At 41.9% G+C, this 21,252-nt stretch overlaps 1 protein-coding gene across 1 annotated transcript in view; it reads right to left on the bottom strand.

Moving 5' to 3' along the window:
• LOC122790935 (protein Niban 2-like) overlaps positions 1-21,252 on the bottom strand; it is a 1,255,142-nt gene that overhangs the window by 112,235 nt on the left and 1,121,655 nt on the right. Inside the window, exon 9 of the mRNA XM_044058638.1 lies at positions 4,962-5,149. Coding sequence (XP_043914573.1) covers positions 4,962-5,149 — 188 coding nt within the window. The remainder of the gene's footprint in view (positions 1-4,961; positions 5,150-21,252) is intronic.

The following is a 21,252-nucleotide window of genomic DNA, read 5'->3' on the forward strand; positions in this document are numbered from 1 at the left end:
ATCATCTTTGGCTTCTCCTGTCTGACCTTTAAGAGTACCTTGGGGAGGAGAGGCAGTGGAGGAAAGGCATATACTGATAGGGTGTCCACTTTCCATGCTTGTCTGTGACAAGTCCTTGTGCAGAATCTTTTTAGTTGGTAGTTGTGAGGGGAGGCAAATAGATCTATGTCCGGGCATCCCCATTTCCTTATTATCATGCTGAAGACTTGTGGATCCAGCTGCCACTCATGGGGATCCATGAGGTTTCTGCTTAGTTCATCTGCCAGTGTATTTTCCTTTCCTGGCAGGAATTGTGCCTGCAGATGAACTTGGTAAGTCAATGCTGTGTCCCACAAAGCCATGGCTAGTCAGCAAACGGGGTAAGAATGTGTGCTCCCCTGCTTGTTTATATACCACATGACCATGGTGTTGTCTGTCTTTATCAGTAGTTGGCCCGGATGAAGTAGGTTCTTGAAGGCTGTCAGGGCATTTTAAACAGCTAGCATCTCTTTTTGATTGATATGTAGATGCATTTGGTTTGTGGACCATGTGCCCTGAATGCATCTTCCTGCCATGCGGGCCCCCCAGGCATAATCTGATGCATCCATTGTTAGGTTTTGCCTGGCTGGGGGTAATGTGAATGGCTGTCCCTTGTTTTGGTGACAAGCCTTCACCCACCATCGAAACTCCTGTTGTAGGCATGGAATGAGAGTAATCATTGTTTCCAGGCTGTGGCAATGTTGAGTCCAAACACTTTTTAGGTAACATTGAAGTTTGCTCATAGACAGTCTTGCATGTGGAATTAGTAGGATGCAGGATGCCATAAAGCCCAATGCCTGCAGAATTTTTCTTGCAGATAACTAGGCTTTTGCTGCCAATATTTTGAAATAGGTAGTCAGTTGCCTTTGTTTGTCTGGTGTGAGATAAGCCATCTGGGCAGTTGTATTTAAGCTTGCACCCAGGAATATTATCTCGAGAGGGTACTAGTTTTGATTTCTTTTCATTGATTGTGTACCCTAGGCACGTTGAAGTCTTTTCACAAACACCAGATGCTGTAGAAGAATGTCCTTGTTCTCTGCTTGAATTAGGCAGTCGTCCAAGTAAGGATATATTTGTATTCCTCTCTCTGCAGAATGCAATTACTGGTGCCAGGCACTTTGTAAAGACCCTGGGCACAGTAGATAAGCCAAAGGGCAGTGCAGAAAATTGGTAATGTATTGATCCAACCTTGAATCTGAGGTATCTTCTGCATGATTGCCTGATTGGGACATGCAGGTATGAGTATTTTAGGCCTAAAGTCACAAGCCAAGCCTTCATGCCCAGCATGGGCAGAAGCTGCTGCAAGGTCAACATTTTGAATTTTGGTATATCCAGGAATGTGTTTAGAATAGATAGGTCCAGTATTGGCCTCCAGGCTTTGTCCTTTCTGGGTACCAAGAACAGTCTTGAGTAAAATCCTTGTCCCTGCACTAGCTCTGGTACTTGTTGAATGGCCCCCATGTCCATGAGGGATGAGACTTGTTTTTGTACCTCTGCCCATTGATCTTTTGGCAGATCTGGCCAACCATTTGCCTTTGGCAGGGTATGGAAGTGGAACTTGGAGCCTTGTGACACTATGTTTAGAACCCACTTGTTCTGGGTTATAATGTGCCAATTTTGAGAAAAAAGTGCTATCCCCCCCCAAGAGTGCTGCCAGGAGTTAAGTGCTTGGTGCAGGCAGGGGGAAGTCATTGGGACTGTTTCCTGTACGGGTGCGATTTGTCTTCTCCACTTCTGGAGGTAGAAGCACCCCATTGCTTTGACCTGTATGAACCTTGCACCTGGGATTTGCCTCTAGGGCATCTGGATCTGCCCCTTTGAGGTCTGTCTGATACAGGAAAGGACCAATTCTTTGTAGGCCAGTGCCTACTAAACCTAGGTGGCTGTACTTGTAAAAAAATCTTTGACAGTTTGCATAGATTTAGCTTTGTCCTCCATTTTCTTTAACACCTCTTTTGCCTTAACACCAAACAACGTGTCATGCTGTAAGGGTGCATCTAATAATTTAACTAACATGATTAGCCAGATTTTGTTCCTTTAACCAAGCATGCCTCCTAATTACAGAACCCGTAACTGCGGCCCTGCAGGAGGCCTCCAGAGAATCAAAACCACATTGCAAAGTATGCTTTCCAACTTGTTCAGCTGCATGCAATAATTCCTGCATTTCCTTGTTTTCTGCACATTCAGAGTTTAACAACATTTTCTGTTTAAGCAATGCCATGACATATTGCTGATATTTGAGCATATGAAACTGACGGTTTAAGGCCATTATAGCCAAGGTAGCAGATGTATAAACCTTTTTTCCCCATCTGTCCAGTACCCTAGAATCTCTGTCAGAGGGGGTAGGGTTTTTTGCAGCAGAAGCCTTAACACCTTTGGGACCCTGTGGAATAGTTTCTGGGTCTGCAGCCGGGTTTTTGAAAAGGAATTTATGAGAGTCTGGAACCCTGTAATATCTGTCAGGCTTAACAGGAGCTGGAGATAAGGAGTCAGGGGTCAGACTAGACTTTGAAAACACATCTACAATGTTTAACACTGGTGGAATGGCTAGAGGCCTGTATTGAAGTAGTAAAAGGAAGTCCCAGAGCCTCTTTTTAGATTCTGAAAAATCTTGGCCCTCCCAGTGGAAGTGCTCCCTCATGGCATGCAAGGTTTCCCCAAAAGAATAATCCTCAGGAGGAGAAGCTGAAGGAATAGATTCTTCAGCATCAGAATCCTCATAGGGGGGAAGAGAATATTCCTGATCAGAAGAAATAGAAACCTGATCTGAAGATTCATAGTCTTGTCTCTTGCCTAGGCCTCTTATCTGGGGGTGGGGGTTGGGAACCCCTGATCAAGGTAATCAAGTCTTCGGCCATTTTGCGCATCTGTTTTTTGGGCATGGAGGCCTGTCCACGTGGCTCTTCAGTTTGTCTTTGAAGGAGCTTTAGTCTTTGCCTTTGAAGCTAAAGTCAGTTTAATGTATAAATGTTTAGGTCTGAATACACCTTCAGAAGCCGGTGCCTGCTCAGCGGCTCCGGACCCATCTGAAGGAATAGTGTCAGAGGCTCCAATACCTTGAGTATCCAGTGGCATAGCAGACTCCACGTGGGAGTCGGTAGTGGTCTGCGACTCTAAAGTAGCGGGCGTCAGGGGCTGCGAAAGCACCTCACTGAGAACTGACAAACCAGCAACTGGCTTAAGAGAAGCTTAGTCTTCAGTTTTGGGCCTCTGTTGTCTTTTTCTTTGTGTTATTTTTTAACTCTGGTAGTCGGATGGCTATCGGACGACATTTCTGGATAATTAAACCTGCGTCTAAAATAGTTCAGAGGCTTAATAGTGCATTGGTTAAATCTAACACAAAACAGACAACCTGAAACGTTATGGTCAGGGCCTAGGCAAGGAATATAGTAAGAATGAAAGTCCTTATGAGGTATTTGATTTCCACAAGAAATAAAATTATTAACTTTTTCTGACATCGGTCTGGAGCAAGAAAAATGTTTCCCCAACGGGGTACTTAGCTTTAATGAAGACTTCGGATCTGAAATTCGAACACGAAAATCTCAGGAGTTAGCCGACCAGCACTTGCAAACTGCTTCTGCTTCGGGCAAGAAAGACTGGAGAAAATGACGTCTGCTGCCTCTTTTATACCCCTGACGACCTGACATCAGGGAAGGGGTGACAGCAACCGATGCAGGACCCAAAACGGTGGAATTCAGGCTGACTGAGGGCAACCTGCCAACAGGATTACCCAAATGTAATGACTGCAACAGTGAAACACGAAGAACATCTGATTCTAGCACTAGATGGTCCTTAGACTCTTCATCCAACCCAATGAAGACATCTACTGGAGGCTGGACAACAGCAATATTAGTATATGCTTTTTTCTTAAGTGGCAGCTGAACCTCAGGGTGGGTAGATTCAGCCATGATACTCCAAGTTAAAAGCTTGATGCACTGGTTTTCTAAATAGAGGGGGAAGACAGTGGAGTGACTTTGGGACAAATGTCAGGCTGCATATGGTCATGTGTAGCACCCAAATAAATAAAGGCACTTCTTGTGAATAGCTTTTATGGGGAACCTGCCTCCCACACTCGCATTTTCCCTTCCTGGATGACATGAAAACAAACTACAAGAAGAAAAAAAGTAAGGAACCCCACTGGGTTCATAACACTTGCAAGGCTCGGCAGGTGAACCAACTCAGTGAATGCATACAGACCGAATTCAAAGGTAGCTTTTAGACTGAAGTCAAAGATGCCCCAAGGAATAGGCATCCATACGTCATACCTTTCACCTTGCATGTAGGATATGCATCTGATGTACGGCACCTTGAAGTGTAAAGGATTCGGTAGGTTGGCCAGACATTCAACTATCCTCGAGAAGAAATTCCAAGAGTATAGAATATTGCAAGAGAGATAAGGGCAGACATCAAAGATATTTGCAAACCAGCTATAGATATGCAGAACATCCTGAAAGAGGATTTATTGAATGATGAATCAATCCTACCACATTCCTATATCACATGACAACGTATAGATGACAAAAACATTAGAAAATTAGGACAAAAGCTGGCAGTGACAGACTTCTCTGGAAGTTGAACTGATAACACTACAGATACAAGCAGGCAGTCTGGCCAGTCCAAATGCCATCATCTATTAACACTCACTGCTGCAGTGTACCATCTGCCTTCAAATAAATAACTTTAAATATCTTCCCTGACTTAAGTAAACATTAATGGCCAAGGAACTGTACCACAGAATGGAATTGATTACATATTCATTAGTTATGTGAAGTGAAATATTAATTAGAGAGAATAAAAAAGTGTTAATGGACTAGCAAAAGCTTTAGTTTTAAGAAAATACATATTTGGGTTAGGTCTTCAACAAGTCAGCTGCACATTTCTCTAGCATATTATTAGGGGGTTTATATTCATGTTAGTGTATTAATGCCGGTTTTTATTCTCACCTCTCCAAGCTTCTCCTTTCCTCCTTCATTGACCACATTCTTGTTCATTTCAATAACCTCTTTGAAAAACAGGTCCCGCACCTCCGCAAAGCCCTGGCTAGTTGGGATCATCAAGGCTTCCAAGATAGAAGAGATGTAGGGCTGTACATGATTGCGAACACACACCTCTGATTTGGGGAGAACAAATGCTACAAAGAGGAAAACAAAGCATATCAGATAGATTGTATGATGTTCTTATGAATATACAAAAACAAACTATCAGGTTATTATTTTTCACTATTCTCTTCTCTCTCCTTATTTATCTCTAAAAGGCGAATGGAATTTCAATGTTAAAAATAACAAACATTAAATTAAAAAACTTTACAATCTATGTCTGGGTACAACGCTTTTATGACCAACATTGTTTCTGCCCATCGTTATATAGAACTTCTCCATAAATCAGAATTTTTTTGTAATTTTTGCTGGCTGTTCCACAACTTACACAAAATTTGACAGAAGAAAATCAGAATTAACAAAAAACAGTATTGCTGTATCAAGCTCCTTTTCACCCCAGCAGTGAAGGATGATAGCTAAGTTTTTCATAGCATAATGGGTCATATCTAGAGTGTCAATCTGATATGCTGCTGACCAAGATTTGATTGAACTGCCTGGCTACCTGAATGTCAGTTGAACTATGGCTGACCCAGCCACGACTCTGAAGCATGGGCATTGAACTTGGGAATTAATTTCCTGCATTTCAGTCTCCCATAAAGGCTGTAATTGAGTTAGCCCTGGGCATTATGACTCAGAAGAGAAACGGCAAGGATATACACTCTTATAAGGGGACAGAAGCATAAAAAAGCACAAACTTCCCCTTCATTGAGGTCCTGCATGTTACACTTCTTATAGCCAGAGTGCAACCAGAAAAGAAATGACGTTTTTGCCTAAAGACACACTGTTGCTTCTCTTCTAACCTTCTCCACCAACATAAAATGGTCAATTTGGGTGTTGGGGGTGCAGCAGGTAAGGCAGCCAAGTCAGAAACAAACATCAGCAGGAGGAATCATGCCAGTATAGAGTTTCCCTTGATCACTCTTTCAGAAAGAACCATGCCATAAAATAGCAAGGACTTCATAGTGACATTTTGCACTATTGTTTAGTCTGCCCTGCTTCAGATTAGAAACATGACTAAAAATAAAAAAATTACCTTTATACACAGCTACAGGCCACCATCTCTGCTATCTTTTTTTGAGAGCCAATGTGAAGTTGTACTGCAGAAGAGAAGGGTTCCCTGGTTAGTGCCAGCTCTAAAGCAGAGCGATAAAAGCCATTATAACCCAGGTGACCAGGGAATGGTTAACACCTTGAGAGATGGAGGAATTACGATGTTATGATCGGCTGACAATGGTTTGCCCATATTAGACGAGACGAGCCCAACAGAAACCAGCACTACATATAGTATGAGCTAAAATATTCATGCCCACCAAGCTGAGCATCAGTGAAGTAGGCATGACCTGACCTATACATACATGCCTGCATGAGTCACTTGACTAAACTTGTGAGTTCGTCATGCCCTAAGACCCTTGTGACCCAAGTCCATATATTGACTCTGGTACCTGCTGGAGCTGTCATGTGGGGAGGAGGAGGAGGAATGATGAGACACAATGTTCACTTATTCCTGGGAGTGGTGTGGGGAGCAAGTGTCTGTGCATATCACAATGGTTGAAGTCCTCATGGAGATGGGGGTTCAGTACAGGTGGATGCATGTAGCCTAAAAAGGGACAACAACAGATCACTTTGCATACAAAAGTACATATGTACATTGAGAAGATCCACTGTATACCAACTGAAGGAGAGGGCCTAATATGCAAAAAAAAATATGCAGTGCACAGCTGATGGATCCCATTCCTGGCTAGTACAACTCACATCCTCTCACAATTGACAGCAAGAATGACAGAAATGCTCTTTGCTCAGTAGAATAGAGGGGCTCACACAGCAGATGACAAGGCACAACTAAGATGGTCAAGTGTGCAGACCACAATAAAAAAAAGTTTAAAAATGTTTTGTCATTTGCAAGCAGTCATACGCTTTCTCCAAGTCTCTCTGCAACACTTTGTAATACTACTTACACAGGTAGTGAAATTGAATGATTTCAGATCTCAACCCCATGAGGTAACTTTTTCCTTGCCGATTCCATTTACTATTAATCTTCAGTTTCCTGTAGTTCAGGAAGTTCTAAACACAGGATACCACCTCAGGACGCATTCCAATGTTAAAAGATTTATGTTCATTAGGCCTCTGTGTTAAAAAAAAAAAAAAAAAAAAACTGGCTCTTTGCCAAACTCTTCTGTTTTAAGAAAACTACTTGGCATGGTGTTTTTTTTCTAAGTGAGAGATAAGACACTTACATTATCTAGGCTGCACATTTCATATGTTTCTCATTGGTTAAATTGTCTCGAGTGATACTTTAAAATTAAGTGAAATTCTGAGTCTTTGAAAAGATTTGAAGCCTGTATAGACTAAGGCACTGCTGCTGACTCCCTGCTTTGTCTTCTACCCACTTTCCCCTTTGCTGATGTACCTTTTTAAACCTGGTGATTTTAAGCTGCCCACCCCTACTGTAAATTTAGCGTAATAAACTCTTCCATTTCTACACTGTTGTTAATATCCTGAATTATTTACTTCCATTTTCTGTGCTTATACTGAAAAAATACATGTTGCCTCCCATTGTCTGTTCTACTTGATCTGACTTCATTATCTAGTTAGCTGTTGGGATAAAGTAGAGAGGTCAGTGGATTTTTCATCTAGTGTACTGGAAGATAGCCTAATCTGTTTAGACTAGGAAACACTTGAGATTTCTGAAAGTAGTTTAATCGGCTACAGGGCTTACTAATCAGCTTATCTTTTTTTAGTGCCTTTATAAATTCTGTACAAATGGCTTATTTATTCAAAGCAAAGTACTTGTATTGATTAATCACACTTTTATAAGCTGTTTAAAGTACACTGTTGTATCTATATCCAAGGTTGTTTTGGGTAGCATTTCATTCTGGACACGCCTTAACTGTGCTTTTATATTAAGATGACTGGGATTACTCATCTAGTGGCAGTAAGTGTTTACCTGGTCTATTTAAACTAGGCTCCAAATATTTATTTTTTTTGTTGCACTTCTCTGCACTTGATTTGCAATGATTTGATACATAGATAGCATAGACTAGATTCAGACCTGCTGAATCTAGCCTATTTACGCATTTGAGCACTAAACAAGCCATCTTACATTAAGAGGAGCTCCCCTACACCCTTGTGGCAGATGAGGGTGGATCTAGCCTTGTCTTCTCTGGGACTTACTGGAGAAAGGTTCATTGTATGCTTTCCTGTTGGTAGATTATCTTAAAAGTATTTACTTTCACCTTTATTATATCTTCATTTTTGCTGCTCTAAGTTTAGCGTCCTTTGCCAGAGGTTTAGAGTTTCTCTGCTTTAATCCAAGGCAAAAAACAAGAACACAATTCTGCATTTTTTGAACTGCATTTTATCAAATTGCTGCATAATTCCTTTTTGTTTTTAATGTTTTTGACTGCTTCATGCTCTGCACTTGATTTGCACTGTTCTGATACCTGGATAACAGACTCTCTTCAGACCTGCTGAATCTAGTTTTGTTATTGATATACTCAAGCACTAAACCAGCCATTTTACATTAAGAAGGCCTCCCCTGCCCTCGAAGCAGAACAGTGTAGATCCAGCCTTGTTTGATATGGGGACTGCTGGAGGAAGGTTCACGGTCTGCTTTCCTGTTGATATATTAGCTTAAATGTGTTTTAATTTCACCTGTATTTAAGCCTCACTTTTGCACATTTCAGCACACCGTGCAATAGGTTTTAGCAGTGCCCTGTATAGATGCAAATGCCTTGAAACTCAATTTTTCCCCTAGACATATGTCAGTGGAACGCTCCCAAGCTTCCCTACTGCACTACGGGTGCACTGAGCAGCATTGACACACTTATCATTCATAGCAGTCAAAACAAGCACCTTTGTTAGTCCTAGCACAAAAAAATGGTCAGACTAGCACACTTCCTTAACCAGTAGTATATATGATAAAAACCTGCCATAATGGGAGGGTAGTTTATCATCATTTCACCTGCCAGCCTGAATGACATGGGCATCCTGAGGCAAAGTAGTAAATGCCTTACATATACTGACAACTATTTACTCCTAAAACAAATACTCTATGTGAGAGATGTAATTATACTATGAAATCAGAATCTATTCTCTCATATAACAAACAAACAGGTTGTCAGCACACACACTTCACCTCTCACACAAAACAAGGTTATGAGACAAACTCACATACATGAAGGTACTCACTAGAAGCCTATTAAAAGATCAGAGACCTCCCAAACATAAACCACTTCCACAGACTGCTATGCAATCAAACTGTTACACCAGTGTCTCAGCAAATAAGCTCCCAAGTCAAAACACCTCAAAACGTAACGTCTTGGTCACAGAAGACTCCACAGTGAGACACACAGATGTCCCCCTCACTAAGCTGGACAAAGACGGTCATAGTCGGCTGTCTCTCAGGTGCCAGGATCTGTCAAATCATACATGCACTCAAGTCACTCAAGTACCATTATGACTCTGTCATAGTCCATGTTGGGGTGAATGACTTGAGATGTACCTCTCTGGATTATAGGAAGAGAGAAAGGACTACTCTCGGATTCTCTCTCCCAGGCAGGTATAACCCTAAGCATCATTCTATCTTGACCCAGGGATGATGCCACAATATAAACAAAAAATGATAGACCAACAATTGGCTTAGTTTGTGGTGTCAGTCCAGGTGGATCCAGTATCTTTCAGCATGAGAAGACATGGTTGACAGGCCATGCTGCTTTGCCAGAGATGGTCTGCACCTGTCCCCATTAGGCTTTTGGATACTGGCAAAGGTACTTCCCTTCCTCATACAGGCTTTTTTAGGCAATGTCAAAACAGAATTTCCAATAAATTCCACTTGAGATGCTCTCAAGCTTCTGCTGGTTAACACTAGGTGTCTGAACATGAAACTGTACTCCCTGGAAGCACTTCTCACCTTGGAACATGCAGAGGTCTATGCAGTCAGTGACATGGTTCAAGGTCACGAACAGCACCTGTTTATGCAAGGTTATTATGCCTTCCACACATTCAGACCTCAAAAGAAGCATGAAAGAACCAAAGGTGGAGGTGTATCCTTCAAAGCCACGTACATCTCGACTGGTCAAACAATACGACTTTCTTTAACTACTCCATGTCCAATTAGCTATATGAAGAATACCCTATCACATCATTGCTAACTATACGTTCCCCACCATGAAACAAGAAAAGCACACCACCTACCTGGACTTATTGGAGTCACTTTCCATATAGCCCAACACCTTAGTCATGGGAGACTTCAACTATCCTTCCCATCGACTGGGTGACATACATGAGCCCAAACATGCTCCCCCAGAGTTTTCTGGACAATGTCAATAAATATGCTCTGGAACAGATATAGTCTGCACCCCCACAATGCGCTCAAATGTCCTAGACACAGTACTCAACAACATGGGGAGTCACTGCACTCCCCCGTGTGATGCCCTACCTGGTAAGGTCAGACAATAAATCAGTCTCGTCCTAAACTATTGAACCTGTTCCCACCACAGAAGCAAAAAAAAAAAAAAGTAGTTTTCCAAAGCTAACTACAGCCTACTAAGCAATGGCATAACCATTTTATACCCCCCTCCAATCACAGACAATGACTCTTATGCAAAGGTGTACACAGATATCCTATGTAAACACTTAAGCAACTGTATAGACTTGGCTGTACCGAACCAGATTAAAAACAGATCCTCCTGAAAAAACAAGCCACCCTTGTGGACCTCAAGTATAAATGGGTTATATAACAAAAGGAAGAAACTGACATTTAAGAACAAGAGGAAACTGACTCCAGCAGAGGAAAAAACTCAGAAATCTTGTAAATTCCTCTAAGGCTAATTGCAAAGGTAAAATAGCATCCCTAGCTAAGGATAATTATAAAGGATTCTTAAACTACATCTGAAATCTAAAAGGGAATGCCCAGCTATGCGCTGAACTGGTGGTAGATGGTACCACTCATACTACACTGGAGTAAGTTGCCAACCTACCCAGATTTGGCACAAACTTCAACCTCATGTCCCGACCAGCCATACCCCCAAAGCATACCCCAACACCAGCCCGCTGCCTAGTTATCTCTAAAGATCAGGTCTTATTTGCACTCTCTAAGGTCAAAAACATGGCCTCAATGGGACCAGATAACATCCCATGTTGCTTATTAAGCTATCTTAAACAGGTCCTAGTGGACCCACTTAGTGTTCACTTTGATCATAGTTTAGGAACTGGCTTTGTTCCAGAGTGGAGAAAGTACAGTTGTGTACACTTACCATTAAAGTTGATGTTTGAGTGTATTCACTGTTACAGTCATCACACTTGTGTTATCTGCCTGCAGGTAGCCCTCAGTCAGCCCGAATACCAGAGTCTTGGGATTTCTGCGTCAGATGCTGTCACCTTTTCCATGACGTTATCGGGGGTATAAAACATGCAGCCGATGCCATTACATCAGTTCTTGCCACAGATGTCAGGAGCCCCCAAAATAGGAAGCAATTACATGGTGTGGAACAGCTCGAGTTCAAAGTAAATACCATAGCCATAAGATATGGCCAAAAGGAGGATAGGTAGAAAGCATAGAAGAGTCACGGGGCTGGAGGGAGGGTAACCAGGACTGCAACAGTGAATACACTAACATCTACATTTATGGTAAGTTTACACAACTATACTATGTTCTTCGTGTTTTACTGTTGCAATCATCACACTTGGGTTAATTCCCAAAACTGAGGAAGGGTGGAGACAGTCATATAGTAGGTCTGGCTAGCAGGCCTTGTAAGACTGCTGTGGCAAATCCAGCTCTGGATTTAGAAAAGACAGGTAAAAGTGGTAATGCTTGGTGAAGGTTTATACAGAACTCCAGGTTGAATCTTCCAGGTTGTCCCTAGTAGGAACTCCCCTAAGAAATGTTGTAGAGGTTGAAAAAGACCTAGTGGAATGAGTTCTGATCCCCCTGTGGGGTAGGTTTTCCATGGTGCTTGTAAGAGAAATGGATGCAGTTTGCTATCCCCATTTGGAAATGGTTTACTTTGAAATTGCCTTGCCCTCTTGCCCCTGTAGCAAAACTGACTAGCAGCTGGTCAGATTTTCTGAAAGGCTTAGTCCTATCAAGGTATAACCTGCGTTGTCTGTGCATGTCCAAGGAGTGCAGGATCCTTTCCCCTTTATACTGAGGATTAGGGAAAAAGGTCGGTAAATGGATGGATTGGTTTAGAGCCACACTGGATTCCACCTTGGGCAGAAAAGATGGGTTAGTCCTAAGGGAAACCCTGTCAGCATGGAAAATAATTAAGGGTTCCACAGCCATTAGTGCCTGTAACTCAGACACTCTTCTTGTTGAAGTGATGGCTAGAAGTAAGGCTGTTTTCCAAGAGAGGAATTTTAACTGTGCTGAAGTATCAGGCTCAAAAGGGGGAAGAGTGAACTTCCCTAGTACAGAGTTAAGGTTCCAGACAGGGGTGGGCGCTCTCCTCGGGGGTCTTAAATTGTTAACTCCTCTCCGGAACTGTTTGACCACAGAGTGATAAGAGAGAGGTGGCTCAGTATTATAATGAGCTGAGATGGCTGAGGCATGAATCTTAATAGAAGAAAAGGATAGGCCTTTGTGGAGCAGCTCTGCTAGGTAATCTAGGATTTGAGGTAAGGTGGGCACGGATGTCTCCTTTCCTTGAGACTGGCTCCAAAAACAGTACCTTTTCCATTTTTCTGAACAGGATTTCCTAGTAATAGACAGTCTGGCCTCAAGGATGATGTCCAGCACCTGTTTGTTGAGGGATGCTGGTGGAGTATTCAGGAAATAAGCCAGGCTGCAAGGTTCAGGGTTTGCAGCTGAGGATGCAAAATCTGTCCCCCTCCTGCTGGGACAGCAGGGAGGGGGGTCCGATGTAGGAGCCAGGGTGGCACTGCTGCCAGGCTACATACGAGTGGGTACCAGTGCTAGCGGGGCTAGTCCAGGGCAAGAAGGATTGTCCTTGGTTTGTCCTGTTTGATCTCGAGTAGTACTTTTGAGAGGAAGGACAGAGGAGGAAAGGCATAAATTGAGAGGTTTTCCCATGTAAAGGATAAGGCATCCCCTTTCCATGCTTGGCTGTGGGGATTTCTGGTGCAAACTTTTCTCAATTGATGGTTTTGGGGGGGGGGAGGCAAAGAGGTCCACCACTGCTGTCCCCCACCTGTGGGTTAGAAGTTTGAATGAGTTTGGTTCCAGTTTCCACTCATGTGGGTCCAGTAGATTTCTGCTCAAGTCGTATGCCAGTGAACTGTGTTTTCCAGGCAGGAATTGAGCTTGCAGGTACACTTGGTTGCTTAAGGCAGTGTTCCACAGGGCCATGGCTAAACTGCAGAATGGGTAGGAATGAGTTCCCCCCTGCTTGTTTATGTACCACATAACTGTGGTGTTGTCTGTCTATCAAGGGTTGTCCTGGAAGGATAAGGTATTTGAAGGCTATCAGAGCATTCTGTACAGCTAACATTTCTTTTTTAATGATATGTAGGTGAATTTGTCCTGGGTTCCTTTTGCCTTGAATGCATATGCCAGCCATGCGAGCCCCCCATGCATAGTCTGATGCGTCTGTTGTCAGGGTTTGGCCAGCAAGGGGTTGAGTGAATGGGAGTCCCTTGTTGTGGTTGCAAGCCTCTGCCCACCAAAGGAATTCTGTCCTTAGACAAGGAATGATAGGAATAATTGTTTCCAGGTCCTGAGAATGTTGGCACCAAAGACTTTTTAAGTACCGTTGAAGTTTCCTCATATGCAGTCTTGCATATGGAATTAGTAGAATGCATGAGGCCATGAACCCTAGGGCTTGCAGTATTTTTCTTGCAGACAGCTGGGTTCTGGTGGCCATTAGTTTGAAGTAGTTTGTCAAATAAACCTGCTTTTCTGAAGGAATGCCATCTGAGAAGTTGTGTTCAAGCTTGATCCCAGGAATACGATCTTTTGGCTGGGCACCAGATGTGATTTTTTTCATTGATGGTGTATCCCAGAGAAGTTAGAAGTCTCTTTACAAATGCCAGATGCTGAAGTAGCAATTCCTGAATCAGGCAATCGTCCAAGTATGGATAAATTTGAATATTCTGCCAATCATGAGCGGACAGGTGACAAGTGATCCGCTGTGGTGGCCGCTAACCGGAAAAATGCCGAAAGAAGAAGATCTGCCTGCAGTATACAATGGCTGGAGCCAAGCACTTTGTGAATACACTGGGTGCAGTAGATAAGCCAAAGGAAGTGCAGAAAACTGATAGTGCATTGAGCCTGCCCTTAAACATAGATATCTCATGCAAGATTCCCTTATGGGGATGTGCAGATAAGCTTCTTTTAGGTTTAGGGTGACTAGCCAGGAGTCCTTGGCTAGCATAGGAAGCAGCTGTTGTAGTGTAAGCATTTTGAATTTTGGGACCATCAGGAAAGTGTTGAGAATGGACAGGTCCAGGATAGGGAGCCAAGAGCCCTCTTTTCTGCACACCAGGAACAGTCTAGAATGGAAACCCTGTCCTCTTTGCTCTACTGGAACAGGTTGAATAGCCCTAATACTGAGAAGAGAAAGTACTTGCTTTTGAGCCTGTGCCCACTGGTTTGGAGGAAGGTCTGGCAAACCGCTTGGGGTTGGCAGTAAGTGTAGGCAAAATCTGTATCCCTGGGATACAATGTTTAGGATCCATTGGTCCTGGGTAATGGACATCCAGTTTTTTGCATGCAGGACAAGTTTTCCTCCTAGAGGTGCAAGTACTTGGGCATGGCTGGGAGGGATGATAGACAAGTCATTGTAAATTTTTTTCCATAAGGGGGTGGCTTACCACTCCCTGTTTTGGAGGGGGAGGAGCACTCCATTGTTTAGATATCTGTGTACCCTGAGACTGCAGCCTTGGCGGTCTGTTGCCCCTGGGTTTGGGCTGAGATTCATAATAAACGAATAAATAAAGCATTGTATAGACATGGTCAGTCCCACACTTCTGCTAGGTTTTCGTTTACTGTGATTGATAAGATCATCTGGAATAGATGTTTTAAGGCAGGGTGGCATTCCATTCTAAATTTTAAAGAAAAAAAGTGGATTGTAAAGTTAGGAGGATTGTTTGCAACTGGTCTAAATGACAAAATGTAGGGAATTATGTTACTGGGTGAAATGACATCGCAGGAAGTTATTGTGTATAAAATGTATATAAAGCAATAATTTGTCAGCATGGTTTACCACTGATGAAGGCTATATGCTGAAACCAGTCTGAGTTGTAAACTAAATAAACCATTATTGGTTATTTGTCCTTTGTGGTGCTGACTTCTTTTTTGAATGGTATTGATGTTTGGCCTTTTGCACCTGCTATACTTGCTAGCTGCTTGTTCTTGTGACTTGAGTTTGCTGGCTGGCTGTTGGCGTTGGGACATGCTTTTTGCCTCGAGTTGGTGGATTTATTGTTAGTTCTGAGATTTTGGGTGAGGTTTCTTTATATTATGCACTTCTGGTTCGCCACCGTAGATTTAAGGTAGTGGAATGTGGGCCCTTGTCTTTTGATGCGAAAGCAATTAGTTTCGGAAGGAGAACGGTAGTGCTGATGTTGAAAGGTGAACTTGCCTACTTTTTTTGGGGTGAGTAAAGTAATTTGGAGAAAATGGCTAACCATACGAAGGTAACTAAGGCAGAGATCGGCTGAATGACCGTGCGTTTTCATCAATCACATGTATGGTTGGGACTGTGAACTGAATATCAAACTGTTCATGTATACCATATTGACATAGTTTGAAAAATCTTTGTGTATATCTTATGTGGACAGGGATGTACAACCCGTTGGATGGGACATCACGATTTTTATTGCAGATTGCATCAGGAAACAATTTTGGGCCTTGAGTCATGGATGCAATAGTGAAGGGGCAACAAATGTAATTAAGGCAGAGACTGGCTAAACGATAGGGCGTTTTCATCAATTACAAACATTTTTTGGACTCTAATTGGCTTTATTTGCTAGTTTGAGTTTAAAACAAAGATTTTTTGAATATTCCATGTCAATACGGCTTTACATCAATGAAAGCACTGGCCGTATATATTTTTTGTTGCAAGTTCAATCTCTATAACTGTAAATTGGAGTGTCACTGAAGAACAATTTTGATATGTATGTTGTGTTATATTAACTTATTATAATTTGTTTTGATTTAACGCTTGATGAAAATTGGAATGTTGTGGTAATAGCATATTGCTGACTTAGGGTGAACCGAGGTCCCTTTTGTCATCATATTGACAAAAGTTATGTTGGACTATTGTATTTTTTTGGGGCTTATTGGGCATATCCCTTTTAAGGGGTTATTTGTGATTTGTGCAATTTCTTTAGATATAATATTATAGGCATTGGGTCCTTGGATATCACTGTGGGAACCTGGCTTATGTGGTTTGCCCCTTGAACATACTTTTTTGTTGGGCCATTCTTCACACTAGTTTAAAGATTGAATTATTGGGCCTTACTGTGTGGTGAGACTTGGCAGCTTATTGTCATGGATCTGAATAACATACTGCAGAGTCTTTGTGCTTATCGTAATGATATTCAGGTGTTTGGAGTGAAAATATTGAATGATGGTTCAACTGAGGAAGGCAATGTGGATCCAGTTGACGGTTGCAATTTACTTTTTAATGAATTGGGCAAGAGTATGAGAATATTGTGCACCAATATATCACATTTAAAATTGTTCAAAGTTTATCAGAGTAAAAATATTACGCCCAGAGGACTTAGGGTTAAAGTCCAAGCTTTGGTTGGCAAATTGGATGGTACTCTTAAGGAGTGGAGTATGGCACAACAAAAAGCCTCTATGTCTTTTGTTAATATTTTGACATCTTATTATCAATGTATTATTGAAGAGAATATTCGTGATGTTAAACAGATATGTGAGGAAGTTAAAGTTTTTGAGGGGCAACCACATTATGCCAGTAGCCTGAGCAAGCTCCCCAAGGAGCTGTTGGCTTTTGAGAATCAAAAGAGAAAAAGTTGCGCAAATTTACTAGGGATGTAGAGAACTATGAAAGGGTTAGTCCTTTTGAGTCTCAGAAGATTCTTAGGTTTTCAGAGGGTAACAGATATGGGGTTACTCCTTGGAAAAAGAGGCCTCAGTCCATTCTTAAAAAAATCAAGCCAGGGATTCAGTACTTCAGGAGATGAATCCTCAGCTACTGATACAGAAAGTATACATGCTAGTGATTCCCCGGATCCAAAAAAGTTGCACAGCCAGGACCACCATTTAGGGGTAGAATACACAAGGGTGGGCGTAAACATAAGGGGAAACACAATAGAGAATCTACTGCAATCACTGGTGAATTTAATAATGAATGTTATAATGTGCACAACATTTCTAAGTATACCTTGTCCTGTGACCAGAAACAATTGCTTAATAAAGGTCTTAACAACATACCAGGCTTTTTGTGGATGAAAATATTTTGGTAACGGATGTTATAGCTTTTTGCATAAGAATTAACTTAAAACTATTTTTGGTCTACAGGATGATACTCGGGGTTCTACTGAATTTCGTTTTCACAAATCTAGTTTTACCCCTCCTATGAATAAAAATGTGGCCACCTTTCAACAGGTGGTTCTTAAGGATTTACATTTTAGATTATGCTCCTCTCAGGTGCTGAGGCACAACTTATCCAGGGGTGAACAGCAGGCCCTTAGGGAGCTTCAGGATAACACTGACATTACCGTTCTACCAGCAGATAAGGGTAGGGCGGTCATCATGGATTCCAGTTATTACTGGGCTGAGGGAAATAGGCAGTTAGCTAACCCACAGCATTACATGAACATGCCGATTGACCCCACCCCCAATTTAAAAAAAAAGATTGATTTATTTCTATTGAGTGCAGTAGAGGAGGGTATTATCAGTGAAACAGTCAGACAACATCTTATGGTGAAGGAGCCTGGCAGACAATATTTATATCTTCTGCCAATAATTCATAAAAAGTTTTATCAGCCACCTGGAAGACCTATTGTGTCAGGATTTGGGTCCCTCACTGAGACCATATCAGTGTTCTTAACACAATATTTACAGCCCATACTACCATATATTAGAGCGAGAATTAAGGACACTACTGAATTTTTGCAGATTGTGACTGAATCACAACTGGAACCCAATTGGTTGATGTGCACTTTGGACGTTAAGTCCTTGTATACTAGCATTCTACACTGGGCTGGTCTACAGGCTTTGCAATATTGGTTGGATAAAGTAAACCTGTATGCACCAGGTCTTAACGCACTACTCATCTGCCTGGCTGAACAAGTCTTGACCAAGAATGTTTCCTATTTTAAAGGAGAGTGTTATTGGCAAACCCAAGGTACGGCAATGGGGGCATCTTATGCCCCCATTAACACTGACCTATTTATGGGATTTATTGAAGAACAGTTAATTTACGATTCCCATAATATATATTTGCCAGAGATTGGCATCTGGAGGAGATTTCTGGAAGATTACTGGCTAGTGTGGTGAGGTGAAATTGACTATTTGTTAGAATTTGTCAAATATCTTAAGAATAAGTGGGGTATTGAATTTACCCTTACTTATAGTCTGGAAGAAATTAATTTGGATGTTATGGTGTTGCGTCAACAGGACCATACTTTACGCACTATGGTATAAAGAAAATACCCTCAATACAACAATTTATCGTATGCGTCCAGTCTTCACCCCAAACACACAGAAATATTCCGAAATCACAATTTTTCAGAATTCAAATAATTTGTTCAACTGAGGAGGATTATAAAATATTTAAACAGGGCCTCACATGTAGATTTCTGGATAGAGGATATAGACAGGGGGATGTGTTTGGGGCAAGGGAATGGTCATCTAAATCTAGACCAGACTTACTCCAATACAAACCAAAACAAAACCAAGGTGGGTCAGAGACCATTAGAATGGTAGCCACTTACGGTAGAAATGTAAATCTAATATAGGATGCGATTCACAAACACTGGAATATTCTTATGTCTAATGAGGAGCTGGGACGTTTGCCTGAGAGGTGCCAATTTTCTTTTCGTAGAGGGAGAACATTAGGTTCATACTTTTCACACTACAAAAAATACATAAAATTGATCAGATCAGTTAACAATTAATTACAGGAAATCGACTAGTGGGATCTTTTCCGTGTGGACATTGTACGTTTTGTCAATATATGTATAAAACAAATCAGTTCACCAGCAAAAATACAGGCCAGGTTTTAGATATTCACTTTTATGCCAACTGCGGGTCGGACTGGGTAGTATATATGGCTAGTTGCACATGCTCTGCCTTGTGTGGCAGACTTCAAGGTCATTACGTAGTTGGATGCCTGAGCATCTTAGTGACATTCATAATAAACAAATAACTAATGCATTGTACAGACATTATCAGTCCCACACTTCTGCTAGGTTTTCATTTACTGTGATTGGTAAGATTATGGGGAATAGATGTTTTAAGACGGGGTAGCATTCCATTCTAAATTTTAAAGAAAAAAAGATTGTAAAGTTAGGAGGATTGTTTGCACCTGGTCTAAATGACAAAATGTAGGAAATGATGTTATTGGGGGAAATGACATTGCAGGAAGTTAGTGTATACAATGTATATAAAGCACTAATTTGTCAGTATGGTTTATCACTGATAAAGGCTGTATGTTGAAACCAGTCTGAGTTGTAAACTAAATAAACTGTTATTTGTCCTTTGTGGTGCTGGCTTCTTTTTTGAAAGGGACTGGAAAGGACCATTTTGAAGGCCAATGCCTACTAAATCTAGGTGGCTGTACTTGTAAGAAATCTAACAGTTTGCATAGATTTAGCTTTATCCTCCATCTTTTTAAGAACCTCTTCTACTTTTGTGCCAAACAAACGTTCCTGGTTTAATGGAGCATCTAGTTATTTTGCTTTGACATAGTCTGGCAAGATTTGTTCCTTCAGGAAGGCATGCCTTCTCAGTACAGACCCAGTGACAGCAGCCCTGCAAGATGCTTCTAAGGCATCAAAACAACACTGCAAGGTATGTTTACTGACTTGGTTTGCAGAATGCAGCAACTCCTGTAAATCTATTTCCTGCAAAATCTAGAAACAACATTTTTTGTTTAATTAGTTCCAGAATATGCTGCTGGTACTTAAACATGTGAAACTGGCAATTTAAAGCCCTGATAGCAAGAGTTGCAGAGGTACATACCTTCTTGCCCCATCTGTCCAAAGGGGTAGGATTTTTGGCTGTAGTAGCCTTAATACCTTTAGGGTCCTGGGAAATGGTCCTGGATCCACAGTGGGATTCATAGAGAGAAATGTGTGAGAGTCAGGTACCCTGTAGTACCGGTCAGACTTTCTAGGAGCTGGTGCTAAGGTATCTGGAGTAAGACTGGATTCCATGAAAACATCTACAATATCCAGGACAGGGGGTATAGCTAGAAGCCTGTGCAGAGCCAAGTCTAAAAAACTCTCAGTCTCTTTTTGGACTGTGGGTAGTCCTAGCATTCAAAGTGGAAATGCTCTCTTAAGGTATGCAAGGTTTCACCAAAAGAAAAGCCCTCTAGAGGGGAGGCAGAGGGAATGGAATCCTCTGCATCTGAATCCTCATAGGTAGATAAGGGCATGCTCTGGTAATCAGAAGGATCACAGTCATCGGACTCATGGTCTGTTGAATCAGAAGGGAAATCAATTTTGTCTTTTAGAAGGGGAAGGCTGGCTTCTCCTAATTAGAGTTATAAGGTCTTCAGCCATTCTAAGCATTTGTTTCTGTGGCATGGGAGCTTCAGCATGCACTTTGCTTGTCTGTTTTCTACGCGTAGTGCGAACTCGGGGCCCGAGAAACTCGGTCATTTTAGTCTGAAACTAAGTAGTCGGTTTAATACGAACATCGGAAGGTGGGAATACACCCTCAGAAGCCGGTGCCTGCACAGCAACTCCAGACCCATCCAAGGTAGAGACATCTGCAGGTTCCTTAATCAAAGGAGCATTTCACGGCATGCCAGACTCCGAATGAGTCTCAGCAGAGGCCTGCAAATCTGTAGAAGCAGATATCAGGGGTTGTGAAGGAGCCTCACAGAGTACCAGCAGACTGGTGACTAGCTTAACGGAAGTGTCATCAGCAGTTTTGGACCTATGTGGTCTCTGTCTTTATCCTTATGTTTTTTCGGAAGATCAGTAGTCGGATGGCTTACTGAAGCCATTTCACAATATGGAGAACAAGAGCAAAAGAATT

Source organism: Protopterus annectens, chromosome 16.part0, assembly GCF_019279795.1.
Source record: "Protopterus annectens isolate FY-2018-M chromosome 16.part0, PAN1.0, whole genome shotgun sequence".
Lineage (NCBI taxonomy): Eukaryota > Metazoa > Chordata > Ceratodontiformes > Protopteridae > Protopterus > Protopterus annectens.